Genomic DNA, 15,306 nt, shown 5'->3' on the forward strand with positions numbered 1-15,306 from the left:
TGGGGGAGGGACGGGTCCATTCCCTGTTTTCCATTTTCCATCCCCATTCCCCATTCCCCATTCCCATCCCTCCTCTCCCCCAGCTGGGATTCTCCTCCCACCCAAAGCCCTCCCAGGAGGAGGAGGAGGATGAGGATGTTGTCACCTTGGGAGGGTCACGGTGTCACCTTGGGAGGGTCACGATGTCACTCTGGGAGTGTCACCCTGGGGGAGGGACGGGTCCATTCCCTGTTTTCCATTTTCCATCCCCATTTCCCATTCCCCATTCCCCATTCCCATTTCCCATCCCCATTCCCATCCCTCCTCTCCCCCAGCTCGGATTCTTCTCCCACCCAAATCCCTCCCGGGAGGAGGAGGAGGAGGATGAGGATGTTGTCACCTTGGGAGGGTCACGGTGTCACCCTGAGGGAGGGACGGGTCCATTCCCCATTCCCATTCCCCATTCCCCATTTCCCATTTCCATTCCCCATTCCCCATTCCCATCCCTCCTCTCCCCCACCCGGGATTCTTCCACCCAAAACCCTCCTGGGAGGAAGAGGAGGAGGAGGAGGATGAGGATGCCATTTTGGGAGGGTCACAGTGTCACTTTGGGAGGGTCACAGTGTCACCCTGGGGGAGGGAAGGGTCCATTCCCTGTTTTCCATTTTCCATTCCCATTCCCCATTCCCATTCCCCATTCCCCATTCCCCATTTCCCATTCCCATTCCCATCCCTCTTTTCCCCCCAGCTCGGATTCTTCTCCCACCCGAAGCCCTCCCGGCAGGAGGATGAGGAGGATGAGGACGAAGAGCACTGAGGTGACAGCTCTGCTGGTGGCACAAGGACATCCCCGTGACCCTCTGGGCCACGTCCCAAGGTTTGGGATCGGTGCAGGGATGACAAGGACGCGCTGGAGCCCCCCGAGGATGGAGCAGGGGACAGCTGGGCGTGGGAGAAGCGGGAACGGCCTGGAATGGAGCAGCTCCAGCAATAAAGCTGCAGCCTGGGGAACTGCTGGCAGCTGGAATGTTCCTTCATCCAGGGGGAAAACCTGGAATGATCCCAGATGGGACACAGAGGGAGGGGGAGATCCAAACCCCAGCCCCTGCTCGAAGCCAGGTCAAAGCCAGGCTCAAATCCTGGTCAAAGCCAGGTCAAATCCAGGCTCAAAGCCAGGCTCAAATCCTGGTCAAATCCAGGCCAAATCCAGGCTCAAATCCTGGTCAAAGCCAGGTCAAAGCCAGGCTCAAATCCAGGCTCAAAGCCAGGCTCAAAACCTGGTCAAAGCCAGGCTCAATCCCAGGCCAAATCCAGGCTCAAATCCAGGTCAAATCCTGGTCAAATCCAGGCCCAAATCTAGGCTCAAATCCTGGTCAAAGCCAGGCCAAATCTAGGCTCAAATCCTGATCAAATGCAGGCTCAAATCCAGGTTCAAAACCAGGCTCAAAACCAGGTCAAAGCCAAGTCAAATCCAGGCCAAATCCAGGCCCAAATCTAGGCTCAAATCCAGGTCAAATCCTGGTCAAATCCAGGTCAAATCTGGTCAAATCCAGGTCAAAGCCAGGCTCAAATCTAGGCTCAAATCCAGGTCAAATCCAGGCTCAAATCCTGCTCAAATCCTGGTCAAATCCTGGTCAAATCCAGGCTCAAAACCAGGCTCAAATCCAGACTCAAAGCCAGGCTCAAATCCAGGATTTTGAGGATCAGGAATCTTGGAATTCCTGATTTCCAGCAGGATGTGGAAGAGGGAAGAAGTGGAAGCAGGAAATGAGTGGGGAAAAGAAGTGGAAAAAGGGAAATTTCTGACCCCCTCCAGAAATCCCCATCACCAGGGCAGCTGGAAATGCTGGAGAAGAGAAAAGCACTGGGATAAATTTATAAATCCAGCTGAATTTTCCTAATTTTGTAGATCCAGGCCTGTCCTAGGATTGGGGTGTCCCAGGGCAGGGAGGGAGGACAGGGACAAAGTGTCCAGGAGGTGTTGGGATCCCCAACCTTGGGGGAAAACTGAGCAAATCGGGGTTTTCCTTCCCAAAAAAGCTTTTTCTGAGCTCATTTCTGCCCCCTCCCAAGCTCCTGCCCCAATTTCCCAGCTCCAAGGATGATTTGGGAATGGGAATTCATTGAGAAAGGCCTTTATTGGACGGAAGAGCAAAGAAAAATCAGGAATTAAATCCACGTGGGTGTGGAACCACTGAGCCCAAGGGGTTTGGGAACGTGGGAGGGGGGTCACAACGTCCCCCCCCAAAGGGCAGCCAGTGGATCCCACGAGGATGAGGAAAATCCCAGGATTCAGACCTGGAAAAGTCACAGGAAATGGGAAACAAAACCCCCAAAACCACCAAATCATCAGGAAAAAGAAAGAGTTTCCTTAAGTTATGGGGGGGGGAGTGGTCCAGAATTCCTGCCTGGAATGACTCGTGGGGGGGTTTGGACACACCTGGGGCCACAGGCAACGTGGAAAAGGGTCAGAAAAACCCCAAATCAACCCCAAAAATAGTCCAGGATGAGCCAAAATCCTGCTCAGAGCATTCCTGATACCACAGCGTCCCCAGAGCCTTTCCCGGGGGCTCCTGAGGGTCCAACCCCCCCCTAAGGAAGGCTTCCAGAACCTTCCTTCTCCCACCTGCCATGATTTCACAGACCCCCAAGGATTCCATCCCAAAACGGGGCAATAAAAATCTCTCGTGGCTGCAATTCCAATCTCCTGGAGTGCAGGAAGATCCCAAAAATCCCCTTTTTTTTACCCCAACCTTTTTCCAGAGAAGGCGACGAGGGGGGACTGGGAGCCCCTCTTTGGATCAAAAACCAAACCCAAAAACCAACCAAACCTTTCCTGCTACAAAAAAAAATGAAATCAAATCACTCCCAAAAATCCCCCAATTTAGGGCTAACGAGGCAATTCCGTGGAGCAGAAGGAGAAATTCCTGGGAGGAGAGCGCTCGGTGCCGCAATCCCACAGGGCGGGCCCCCAAATTCCTGCTACTCAAGGGGGGGGTTTGTTGGAATTCTCAATGTACACCTCGAGTCTGGGATGCCTCTGGAAGCTTCTGGAATGTTCCAGAACTTTTCAGGAGGGTCAGAAAGTCCATCTCTCCTGCACGGGGCTGTCGGAGGAGTCGGGGTTTGGGATTTGCCTGCTGGAATCTTCGCCCTTCAGGCTCTTCCTGCACACAGGACACGTGTCATGCTGTGGGGGAAACACAAAGTTTTTACCCCAAAATGCTGAAAATTTAAATTTTCTGTGCTGATCCAACAAGGAAATGTGAGGTTTGACATGAAGGCGTGGAGAAAAATTCCAAATTTTTTTCCTAACGCTGAAGATCGGGGCGGAAAAATTCGAGTTTAAGGTTTGAGCATGCAGTAATTTATGTTTATATTTAATATTTGTGAGGCAAAATAGAAATTTTAGGACAATTAGTTTAGTTTTAGGAAGTTTTTCACTTTCTTCTTTATGAGTTTGAGTAGTTGGAAATAATTAATTAGAAATAATTAATTAGAAAAAATGAATTAGAAAAGTCTGCATTGCGGGCTTGGTTTTTCACCTTTGTAAGTTTGAATAGTTAGAAATAATTCATTAGAAAAAAATAATTAATTAGAAAAGTTTGCATTGCGGGCTTGGTTTTTCACCTTTTTTGTAAGTTTGAGTAGTTAGAAATAATTAATTAGAAAAACAGAATTAATTAGAAAAGTTTGCATTGCGGGCTTGGTTTTTCACCTTCTTCTTTGTAAGTTTGAGTAGTTAGAAATAATTAATTAGAAATAATTAATTATAAAAGTCTGCATTGCGGGCTTGGTTTTTCACCTTTGTAAGTTTGAATAGTTAGAAATAATTAATTAGAAAAAAATAATTAATTAGAAAAGTTTGCATTGCGGGCTTGGTTTTTCACCTTCTTTTTTGTAAGCTTGAGTAGTCAGAAATAATTAATTAGTAAGGAATAATTAATTAGAAAAGTCTGCATTGCGGGCTTGGGTTTTCACCTTCTTCTTTGTAAGTTTGAGTAGTCAGAAATAATTAATTATAAAAGTCTGCATTGCGGGCTTGGTTTTTCACCTTCTTTTTTGTAAGCTTGAGTAGTTAGAAATAATTAATTAGAAATAAATAATAAATTAGAAAAGTCTGCATTTTAACCTAGTTATTAGGTTAAAAACACAAATAATTGAAGTGTCAATCCTTAATTGGACATTTTGGCCTTAAAGACCTTCAAGAGAAAATGAGGGTTTATTTTGTAGCTTGTTAATTGAATATTGCACAACTCATCACCCAATAAATGTAATATATTCTATTGTGTGTATAATACAGATGAGAAATTGGAGCTCAAACCCAAAATTCCACCTCCTAACACAAAAATAAAAGATCAAACCATGAAGATAGGATTTTTTTTTGGGGGATTTTACCAGCTCCAGCCAGGGCACGATGCAGCTGCTGTGGAAGACGTGGTTGCAGGGGAGCTGCCGGACCTGCTCGGCCACGGTGTAATCCTCCTTGCACACGGGGCACTCCAGCCCTGTGTCTGTGGAAAACAGGGAGTCAGGGCCAGGAAAAAGGGATCGGGGATGGGGAGGGGCTTCTGTGGGGTCGGCTCAGGGTGGGGGGTGGGGGGAGTAAAGGGGTCGCGGCAGGAAGGGGGGTGCTGGGGTTTGTGGGTGGTTGGTGGAGGATGGAGGGAAGGAAATGCTGCCAGGGATCAAGGGATCCTGACAGGGATCAAGGAATCCTGACATGGATCAAGGAATTCCTGACAGGATCCATCCATCCATCCATCATCCATCCAAAATCCTCTGGGAACATGAGCTCATCCAGGGATCAAGGGATCCTGACAGGGATCAAGGGAATCCTGCCAGGGATCAAGGGAATCCTGCCAGGGATCAAGGAATTCCTGACAGGGATCAAGGAATTCCTGACAGGGATCAAGGGAATCCTGACAGGGATCAAGGGAATCCTGCCAGGGATCAAGGAATTCCTGACAGGGATCAAGGAATTCCTGACAGGGATCAAGGGAATCCTGACAGGGATCAAGGAATTCCTGCCAGGGATCAAGGAATTCCTGACAGGGATCAAGGAATTCCTGACAGGGATCAAGGGAATCCTGACAGGGAATCAGGGAATTCCTGACAGGGATCAAGGAATTCCTGACAGGAATCAAGGAATCCTGACAGGGATCAAGGAATTCCTGACAGGGATCAAGGAATCCTGACAGGGATCAAGGAATTCCTGACAGGGATCAAGGGAATCCTGACAGGGATCAAGGAATTCCTGACAGGAATCAAGGAATCCTGACAGGGATCAAGGAATTCCTGACAGGGATCAAGGAATCCTGATAGGGATCAAGGAATTCCTGACAGGGAATCAAGGAATCAAGGGAATCCTGACAGGGATCAAGGAATTCCTGACAGGGATCAAGGGAATCCTGCCAGGGAATCAGGGAATCAAGGAATTCCTGCCAGGATCCATCCACACAAAATCCTCTGGGCACATGAGCTCATCCAGGGATCAAGGAATTCCTGCCATGATCCATCCACACAAAATCCATGGGGGATGGAGCACCCAGGGATCGAGGAACCCCTGAGCTCCTTTGGTGACCCCGGGGATCCTTGGATATTCAGAATTCCATGATTTCTGGCCTCTCTGTGGGCTCAGCCACGTGGAACTGCAGCTGCTCCTCGGCTTCCCAGAAAAGAGGAGGACAGGAGGGTGTGGAAAACCACAGGATAAAAATGTCCTGGGTGGAATTGTCTGCTTTGACCACAATGGAGGAGTTGGGTTCCGGGAGGGGAGGGATCCTGGGCTGAAAAATTCATGGGATTTTGGACTGCAAAGCCAGGATTGCTCTGAGACACCTCCCAGGCAGAATTCCATGGCAATTCCAGAGCAGAGCGTGGGGAGAGCTGGTCTGAGAGGGAAGGAGGGGTTGAGAGCAAAACCAGGGATTTGGGAGGGGAAAATCATCGTAGGGAGGGGAAAATCATCATGGGGAGGGGAAAAAAACATAATGGAGAGGGGAAAATTATCATTGGGAGGGGAAAAAAACATAATGGGGAGGGGAAAATTATCATTGGGAGGGGAAAAAAAACATTGTGGGGAGGGGAAAATCATTGTGGGGAGGGGGAAATTATCATGGGGAGGGGAAAAAAAACCATCGTGGGGAGGGGAAAAAAACATAACGGGGAGGGGGAAATCATGGGGAGGGGTAAAAAAACATCATGGAGAGGGGAAATCATCATGAGAAGGGGAAAAAAACCATGATGGGGAGGGGAAAATCATTGTGAGGAGGGGAAAAAAATCATCGTGGGGAGGGGGAAATCATCATGGGGAGGGGAAAAAACATAATAGGGATGGGAAAATCATCGTGGGGAGGGGAAAGAAAACATCATGGGAAAATCATGGGGACAGGAAAATCATCATGGGGAGGGGAAAAAAACCATCATGGGGAGGGGAAAATTATTGTGGGGAGGGGGAAATTATCGTGGGGAGGGGGAAATCATCATCATGGGGAGGGGAAGAGTCAGAATGGCACATTTTAGGACTCCCCAAACACTCTGGAGAAGGGTGCAGGGTGACAAAGGGAGCTCAGGGTGACAAAGGGAGCTCAGGGTGTCACAGAGAGCTCAGGGTGTCACAGAGAGCTCAGGGTGACAAAGGGAGCTCAGGGTGACAGAGCTCAGGGTGTCACAGAGAGCTCAGGGTGACAAAGGGAGCTCAGGGTGACAGAGCTCAGGGTGTCACAGAGAGCTCAGGGTGACAAAGGGAGCTCAGGGTGACAGAGCTCAGGGTGTCACAGAGAGCTCAGGGTGACAAAGAGAGCTCAGGGTGCCAAAGAGAGCTCAGGGTGACAAAGGGAGCTCAGGGTGACAGAGCTCAGGGTGACAAAGGGAGCTCAGGGTGTCACAGAGAGCTCAGGGTGTCACAGAGAGCTCAGGGTGACAAAGGGAGCTCAGGGTGACAGAGCTCAGGGTGTCACAGAGAGCTCAGGGTGACAAAGGGAGCTCAGGGTGACAGAGCTCAGGGTGTCACAGAGAGCTCAGGGTGACAAAGGGAGCTCAGGGTGACAGAGCTCAGGGTGTCACAGAGAGCTCAGGGTGACAAAGAGAGCTCAGGGTGCCAAAGAGAGCTCAGGGTGACAAAGGGAGCTCAGGGTGACAGAGCTCAGGGTGACAAAGGGAGCTCAGGGTGTCACAGAGAGCTCAGGGTGTCACAGAGAGCTCAGGGTGACAAAGGGAGCTCAGGGTGACAGAGCTCAGGGTGACAAAGGGAGCTCAGGGTGCCAAGGAGGGACCTCAGGGTGCCCAACTGGGACCCCCGTGCCCCTGGCTGTGGCTTTGGCAGCCACCCACCGACTTGCTCCTGCGTCACGGGCACGGTGGGCAGCGAGGAGATCCTCTCCTTGTCTGCTGGCGGCGGCCCCGTGTTCTCCAGCTGTCCCAGGAGCTGTGCAGAGGACAATGCCACGCTCAGGTGTGGGCAGGTGCCCCTGGAGCTGCCCCCCTGGCACGGCTGCCCCTCACCTGGGTGACGATGGCGTCCAGGCCGCTCTGTCCCCACGCGTAATCGCCGGGGCTGGAGTGCAGCATCCCGCTCCTGCCAAGGGGAAATCCCCAAAAATTCCCAAAATTCCCCAAATTCCCGGATTCCCAGAGCGGGCACGGCTCACTGGGGTGGGCTGGGGGGGTGGTACCCACCAGGAGAAGGGGTGCTGGGAGCCAGGAATGGCGGAGTTGGCAAAAAAGCCGGCGAAGATCTGCTGGATTATCCTGGGGAACGAGGCAGGGGGAGGAAAACAAGGTGGGAAAAGGAGTTGAGGGAGGGAATAAATGGTGGGAGGGGAAAAAAAAGGGAAGGAAAAGCAGGAATTGCTGCTCTGGGGGTGAGTGGTTCATGCTGGGACAATCCCTGGGTGAATTCCAACCAGAGTTGGACAATTCCCTTTTCCTGGCCCAGGCAGGGGTAACTGAGAGGGGTTGGCAAAAACTTTTATTCAAAAACTTTTATTTTGTTTCCAAAGGTGAAAGTGAGGCAATGGAAGGGTTGTAGCTCATGCCCATCACAATCAGAAGCCAATTTCTAAATTTATTTCTAATTTATTTCTAAAATCACTTCTAATTTCTGAATTTATTTCTAATTTCTAAACTTACTTCTAAGCTTACTTCTAATTTCTAAACTTATTTCTAAATTTATTTCTAATTTCCAAGCTTATTCCTAATTATAAACTTATATATTTCTAATCTCCAAACTTATTTCTAATTTCAAAACTTATTCTTAATTTCTAAACTTATTTCTAAATTTATTTCTAATTTCTAAACTTATTCCTAATTTCTAAACTTATTTATTTCTAAATTTATTTATAATTCCTAAATTTATTTCTAATTTCTAAACTTATTCCTAATTTCTAAACTTATTCCTAAATTTATTCCTAATTTCTAAACTTATTTCTAATTTCTAAGCTTACTTCTAATTTCTAAATTTACTTCTAATTCTTAAATTTATTTCTAATTTCTAAACTTATATCTAAGCTTACTTTAATTTCTACATTTATTTTCAATTCTGCTCCCCTCTCACCAACACCCACCCCACAACATTCCCAACCCGACGTTTCTTACCCCAAATCTCCCCCCCAACCCCCCACCCCACAAACCTTTTAGTAAACCCCAAAACCCCTTTCCAAAGCCCAAAAACCCCTTTCCAACCCCAATTTTCCCAAACCCCAAGCCCCCTTCCCAAACCCCAAACCCCCTTCCCAAACCCCAAAACCCCCTTCCCAAACCCCAAAACCCCCTTCCCAAACCCCAAAAACCCCTTTCCAAACCCCAAAAACCCTTCCCAAACCCCAAACCCCCTTCCAAACCCCAAAAACCCCTTCCCAACCCCAATTTTCCCAAACCCCAAAAACCCCTTTCCAACCCTAAAAACCCCTTTCCAACCCCAATTTTTCCCAAACCCCAAAAACCCCTTTCCCAAACCCCAAAAACCCCTTCCCAAACCCCAAGCCCCCTTCCCAAACCCCAAAAACCCCTTTCCAACCCCAATTTTCCCAAACCCCTTTCCAACCCCAATTTTCCCAAACCCCTTTCCAACCCCAATTTTCCCAAACCCCAAGCCCCCTTCCCAAACCCCAAAAACCCCTTCCCAAACCCAATTTTCCCAAACCCCAAAAACCCCTTTCCAAATCCCAAAAACCCCTTTCCATAGCAAATTTTTCCAAACCCCAAAAACCCCTTTCCAACCCTAAAAACCCCTTTCCAACCCCAATTTTCCCAAACCCCCTTTCCAAACCCAGTTTTCCCAAACCCAGATTTTTTCCAAACCCCAAAACCCCCTTCCCAAACCCCAAAAACCCCCTTTCCCACCCCAAACCCCCTTCCCAAACCCCAAAAACCCCTTTCCAACCCCAGATTTTTCCCAAACCCACACTTTTCCCAAACCCCAAACCCCCTTTCCCACCCCCTTCCCCCTCCTGCCCCCGCCCCTCTGGCTCACCCCTCGATGGCGGGCGAGCGCTCGGGCCGGGAGCTGCCCCGTGCCCGGTACCTGCGGGCCACGGGCAGCCGTGGGGGGCGGCCGGGACCCCAAAACTCGGCCGGGGGACCCCAAAGCTCGGCCGGGGGACCCCGGTCCACGTCCCTGCCCTCGGCGTCCAGGGAGGCGCCGCTCAGGAAGGGCCGGAAATCCGGGAAGAACATCGCGTGGTCCAGGTGGTCCCAGAGCTGTTAGAGGCGGGGTAATTAGCCGGTGTTAATTGGGTGGTTGGCCTGGTCTGTAATTAATTATTCGCTCTGTTAATTGAGTGTCGCTGCGTGGCTGATGAAATTCCGTGATGTCACTGGGAGGTGCTGTGGGAGGAGCCAAGGGTTCCTACCTGGATACAATCTGAGGGTTGGGATACTGGGGCAGCCTTTTCCTGGAGGAAATTCCCCTGGAATTCCAGAGGATCAGCCCTTTTCAAATGGATTCCCAGCCCTTTTCCCACTGGAATTCCAGAGGATCAGCCCTTTTCCCACTGGATTCCCAGCCCTTTTCCCCCTGGATCCCCAAAGGATCAGCCCATATCCCCCTGGAATTCCGGAGGATCAATGCTTTTCCCATTAGATTTCCAGAGGATCAGCCCTTTTCCCACTGGATTCTCAGCCCTTTTTCCACTGGAATTCCAGAAGATCAGCCCTTTTCCCACTGGATTCCCAAAGGATCAATCCTTCCCCCTGGAATTCCGGAGGATCAGCCCTTTTCCCACTGGATTCCCAGCCCTTTTCCCACTGGATTCCCACAGGATCAGCCCTTTTCCCACTGGAATTCCAGAGGATCAGCCCTTTTCCCCTGGATTTCCAGTGGATCAGCCCTTTTCCCACTGGATTCCCAAAGGATCAACCCTTTCCCCCTGGAATTCCAGAGGATCAATGCTTTTCCCATTAGATTTCCAGAGGATCAGCCCTTTTCCCAATGGATTTCCAGAGGATCAGCCCTTTTCCCTGGTGTTAATTGGGTGGTTGGGCTGGTCTGTAATTAATTATTCGCTCTGTTAATTGAGTGTCGCTGCGTGGCTGATGAAATTCCGTGATGTCATTGGGAGGTGCTGTGGGCGGGGGGAGGAGCCAAGGGTTCCTACCTGGATACAATCTGAGGGTTGGGATACTGGGGCAGCCTTTTCCTGGAGGCAATTCCCCTGGAATTCCAGAGGATCAGCCCTTTTCCCCTGGAATTCCAGAGGATCAGCCCTTTTCCCACTGGATTCCCAAAGGATCAATCCTTTCCCACTGGAATTCCAGACGATCAGCCCTTTTCCCACTGGAATTCCAGAGGATCAGCTTTTTCCCACAGGATTCCCAGCCCTTTTCCTACTGGATTCCCACAGGATCAGCCCTTTTCCTACTGGAATTCCAGAGGATCAGCCCCTTTTCCACTGGATTCCCAGCCCTTTTCCCACTGGATTCCCAAAGGATCAATCCTTCCCCCTGGAATTCCGGAGGATCAGCCCTTTTCCCCTGGATTTCCAGCCCTTTTCCCCCTGGAATTCCAGATGATCAGTCCTTTTCCCACTGGAATTCCAGAGGATCAGCTTTTTCCCACAGGATTCCCAGCCCTTTTCCTACTGGATTCCCACAGGATCAACCCTTTTCCCATTGGATTTCTAGGGGATCAGCCCTTTCCCCCTGGAATTCCAGAGGATCAGCCCTTTCCCCCTGGAATTCCAGAGGATCAGCCCTTTTCCCACTGGATTTCCAGAGGATCAGCTTTTTCCCACTGGATTCCCAGCCCTTTTCCCACTGGAATTCCAGAGGATCAGCCCTTTCCCCACTGGATTCCCAGCCCTTTCCCACTGGATCTCTCTGAAACTCAGGAATTTCCAGGACACAAACTGATCTCCAAGCAATATTTTGGAGAAATGGATCCAGAAGAAGAGGGGGAGGGACCCAGCTGGATGCCTGGAGCAGGGAAGGAAGGATCCAGCTTGGAATTCTGACTGTTTGGTGACCCCATTTTTGGCTCAGGATTGAGTGAATTCCCTACAAATTCAGATTTTAAAATGGAAAAATTCTGAAAAATCTGGGAGCAGGGAGAGACTCCACACCTGGCTGAGCATCCCAAAAATTCCCAGGATCTGCCAGCACCAGGGCAAGGCTCTTCCCTGAATCCTCATCTTCCTCTCAAATGCCAATTTGGGGGAGAAAAACTCCCCCAAATCCTGGAAATTCTCAGGAAAAGAGGGAAAAAAAGGGAAAACTCACCTCTGAGAACTGAGAGGAGGGGCTGTCGTCCAGGGAATTGCTGTCAAAAAAACTGGGAAAAAGAGGAAAATGAGGGCAGGGATTATTCCTAAAATTCCCCTCTGTGTTTCCCAAATCCCTCCTGTGTTTGCTGAAATATCCCCAGAAAGGGTTAAAAAAATAGAGGGAAAATGGTTAAAAATAAAAAATTAAAAGGTTTTTTTTTTCTTTCCATAAAAAGGGTAATAAAAAAAAAAGAAAAAGGGGAAAAAATTGATTAAAAATGTTAAAAAAGGGCAAACACAAAAAATAATGAAAAGGGATTTTTTTTCCCCTAAATATTAAAAACAGTAAGAAAAATATTAAAAAGAGGGAAAAAAGACAAAAAAAAAAGTATAAAAAAAAGGGCAAGCACCAAAAATAATGAAAAAATATTTTTTCCCTAAATACTAAAAAATACTAATAATTTTATTTTCTTTAGGAAAAAAAAACCCACAGGTTTTTTAATTCCTAAATACTAAAAATGGTAAGAAAAAAATCAAGAAGGGAAAAAAAAACCCCAAAAAGGATAAAAATATCAAGAAGACAAAAAAAAGGTTGGGTTTTTTTGTTTGTTTTTTTTTTTGTAAAAGAAAAAAGAGGAAAAATACATGAAAAAAAGAGCAAAAATAGCATTTTTCACACGGAATCTCCCTGTTATAAATGGAATATCCCTGGATTTTCTGGTACCTGGAATCATCAGTGACTTCCTCGATGAAGCCAGACTCGCAGCGAGGGCAGGTGTACTCCTGGGAAGACAAAAAGAGTGGAAATTAAACCCAAAAACTTTGAAATTCTAAAGAAAAATCTTCCCCTTCAGGAAGATTCCTGATCCCAGATGCCACGGAGCTCAAAACAACAGCAAAAAATCTGAAAAAAATCAGAAAAAAATCTGAAAAAAATCAGAAAATCCCCTGAAATTTGGGCAGCAGACAGGAAAATTGAATGCAGAGGCCAGGAACAAAATTCCTTCCAAGAAGAAAAATCTTCCCTATTCCCATTCCCAGTTTTATCCCAGATTGAAGAAAAAAAAAACCCAAAAAAAAGATTCTCATGGATCTCCCCACATCCCAGGAACTGGGAGCATCCAAGACTTTTTATTGCAATAATCCAAATTTTCAGCGTGGGTTTCGTGGGAGCTCCTCCCAAATCCAAATCCTGGAGGAGACTTTTGAATTTTTGGATCATTTTTTTTTGGGGGTTGGATGAAATTTTCCCATCACCAGCAGCAGGTGGGTGCTGGTGCATCCCTGGAAGCGTTGGGATATTTTTATTTTTGGACTATTTTTGCTGCTGGAGTCCATATGGAAAGCCTCAGCTTGGCAGCCAGGAGCTGGAGAGAGATAAAAATGGAATTTGGGATAAAGAACTCTGCAGGGAGGGAAGGGGAACAGATGGCGGGTGGGATCCTGCAGATCCCCTGGATTTTCCTGGGGATCATTCCCTGGATTTTCCTTGGGATAATTCCCTGTATCATTCCCAGGAACTGGGAAAATTGCAGGGATTTTCCTTGGGATCATTCCCTGGATTTTCCCTGTATTATTCCCAGGAACTGGGATAATTCCCTTCATTTTCCCTGGGATAATTCCCTTGATTTTCCTGGGGATAATTCCCTGGATTTTCCTTGGGATATTCCCAGGAACTGGGATAATTCCCTTCATTTTCCCTGGGATAATTCCCTTGATTTTCCCGGGGATCATTCCCTGGATTTTCCTTGGGATATTCCCAGGAACTGGGATAATTCCCTTGATTTTCCCCAGGATAATTCCGTGGATTTTCCCTGAGTTATTTCCAGAGATTATTCCCAGGAATTGGGATAATTCCCTGGATTTTCCCCGGGATAATTCCCTGGATCATTCCCAGGAACTGGGAAAATTGCAGGGATTTTCCTTAGGACAATTCCCTGGATTTTCCTTGGAATAATTCCCTGGATTTTCCTTGGAATAATTCCCTGCATTTTCCTTGGGATATACCCAGGACCTGGGATAATTCCCTGGATTTTCCCTGAGATATTTCCAGGGATTATTCCCAGGAACTGAGATAATTCCCTGGATTTTCCATGGGATATTTCCCTGTATTATTTCCAGGAGCTGGGATAATTCCCTGGATTTTCCTTGGGATATTTCCCTGGATTATTCCCAGGAGCTGAGATAATTCCCTTGATTTTCCCCGGGATAATTCCATGGATTTTCCCTGAGATATTTCCAGGGATTATTCCCAGGAACTGAGATAATTCCCTTGATTTTCCCCGGGATAATTCCCTGGATTTTCCTTGGGATATTTCCCTGGATCATTCCCAGGAATTGGGAAAATTGCAGGGATTTTCCTTAGGATAATTCCCTGGATTTTCTCTGGGATAATTCCCTGGATTTTCCTTGGGATATTTCCCTGTATTATTTCCCGGAGCTGGGATAATTCCCTGGATTTTCCCCGGGATATTTCCAGGGATTATTCCCAGGAATTGGGATAATTTTCTGGATTTTCCTTGGGATAATTCCCTGGATTTTCCCTGGGATATTTCCCTGTATCATTCCCAGGAACTGGGATAATTCCCTGGATTTTCCCCGGGATAATTCCCTGGATTCTCCCTGTATTATTCCCAGGAACTGGGATAATTCCCTGGATTTTCCTTGGAATAATTCCCTGCATTTTCCTTGGGATATACCCAGGACCTGGGATAATTCCCTGGATTTTCCCTGAGATATTTCCAGGGATTATTCCCAGGAATTGGGACAATTCCCTGGATTTTCCTTGGGATAATTCCCTGTATTATTCCCAGGAACTGAGATAATTCCCTTGATTTTCCCCGGGATAATTCCCTGTATTATTTCCAGGAGCTGGGATAATTCCCTGGATTTTCCTTGGGATATTTCCCTGGATTATTCCCAGGAACTGAGATAATTCCCTGGATTTTCCCCGGGACAATTCCCTGGATTTTCCCCGGGACAATTCAGCAGTAATGGACAACCCCCTCTCCGCCGGCCGAGCAGAGCGGGACGGGAACGGAACGAGGGTTCCGGAACGATCCCCTTCCATCGGGACCAGGACATTCCTCAGGGAATCTCCTGCTCCGTGTGGGAACAACTTCGGGGGCTGCAGCTCCCCCCTCCCTCAGGGGAGCCATTGGGGCATCACCCCTGCCCCTGCCCCCGCTCCCCCCGGCCCTCCCCGCTCGGGGCTGCCCCTCTCCGAGCCTCCCTTCCCGGGGCTCACCGGCAGCTTGGGGCTGACCTCGCCCTTGCAGCTGTGGCAAAAGAACCGGTGCTGCTGCACCGCCGCCGCCGCCGCCGCCTCCGCCATCTTCCCTCACGGCCGCCGCTGCCGTCACTCCTCCCAGAGCAGCGAGCGCGGCGCAGAGCGGCCCCGCACTTCCGGCGAACTCGTCTGCTCCGCGCCCATTCTACAAAGCGCGGGCGGGCGGGATAGAGCGGCCCCAGCGGGGCGCGCCGCGGCGTGGCGCCCCCTGGTGGGAGCCTCCCATTGGCAGCCTAGCGGCGCCGGGTGGCGGCAGCGGAAGTGACGCAACAGGAAGTGGAGGCGGCGCGGGGCCGTTGTCATGGCGGCGGTGATGGCGGCGGTGATGGCGGCCTA

The 15,306-nt window shown here is 48.8% G+C and overlaps 2 protein-coding genes across 2 annotated transcripts in view; one reads left to right on the top strand and one right to left on the bottom strand.

Moving 5' to 3' along the window:
* The window catches only part of ITGA10 (integrin subunit alpha 10), a 30,114-nt gene extending 27,342 nt beyond the window's left edge, over window positions 1–2,772 (top strand). The window contains 1 exon segment of the mRNA XM_064401460.1: window positions 728–2,772. Within this exon segment, the coding sequence (XP_064257530.1) occupies window positions 728–796 (69 nt within the window). The 3' untranslated portion in view covers window positions 797–2,772.
* On the bottom strand, window positions 2,099–15,299 carry RNF115 (ring finger protein 115). Its single transcript, XM_064401459.1, is given in 11 exon segments — window positions 2,099–3,169; window positions 4,378–4,493; window positions 7,315–7,408; window positions 7,486–7,558; window positions 7,660–7,731; window positions 9,455–9,681; window positions 11,698–11,749; window positions 12,406–12,464; window positions 14,929–15,023; window positions 15,026–15,189; window positions 15,191–15,299. Coding segments are annotated over 11 exon segments (1,146 nt in total). The 5' UTR covers window positions 15,274–15,299; the 3' UTR covers window positions 2,099–3,058.
* Window positions 15,300–15,306: the final 7 nt, after the last annotated feature.

The sequence above is a fragment of the Passer domesticus genome, chromosome 32 (genome assembly GCF_036417665.1).
Source record: "Passer domesticus isolate bPasDom1 chromosome 32, bPasDom1.hap1, whole genome shotgun sequence".
Taxonomy (NCBI): domain Eukaryota; kingdom Metazoa; phylum Chordata; class Aves; order Passeriformes; family Passeridae; genus Passer; species Passer domesticus.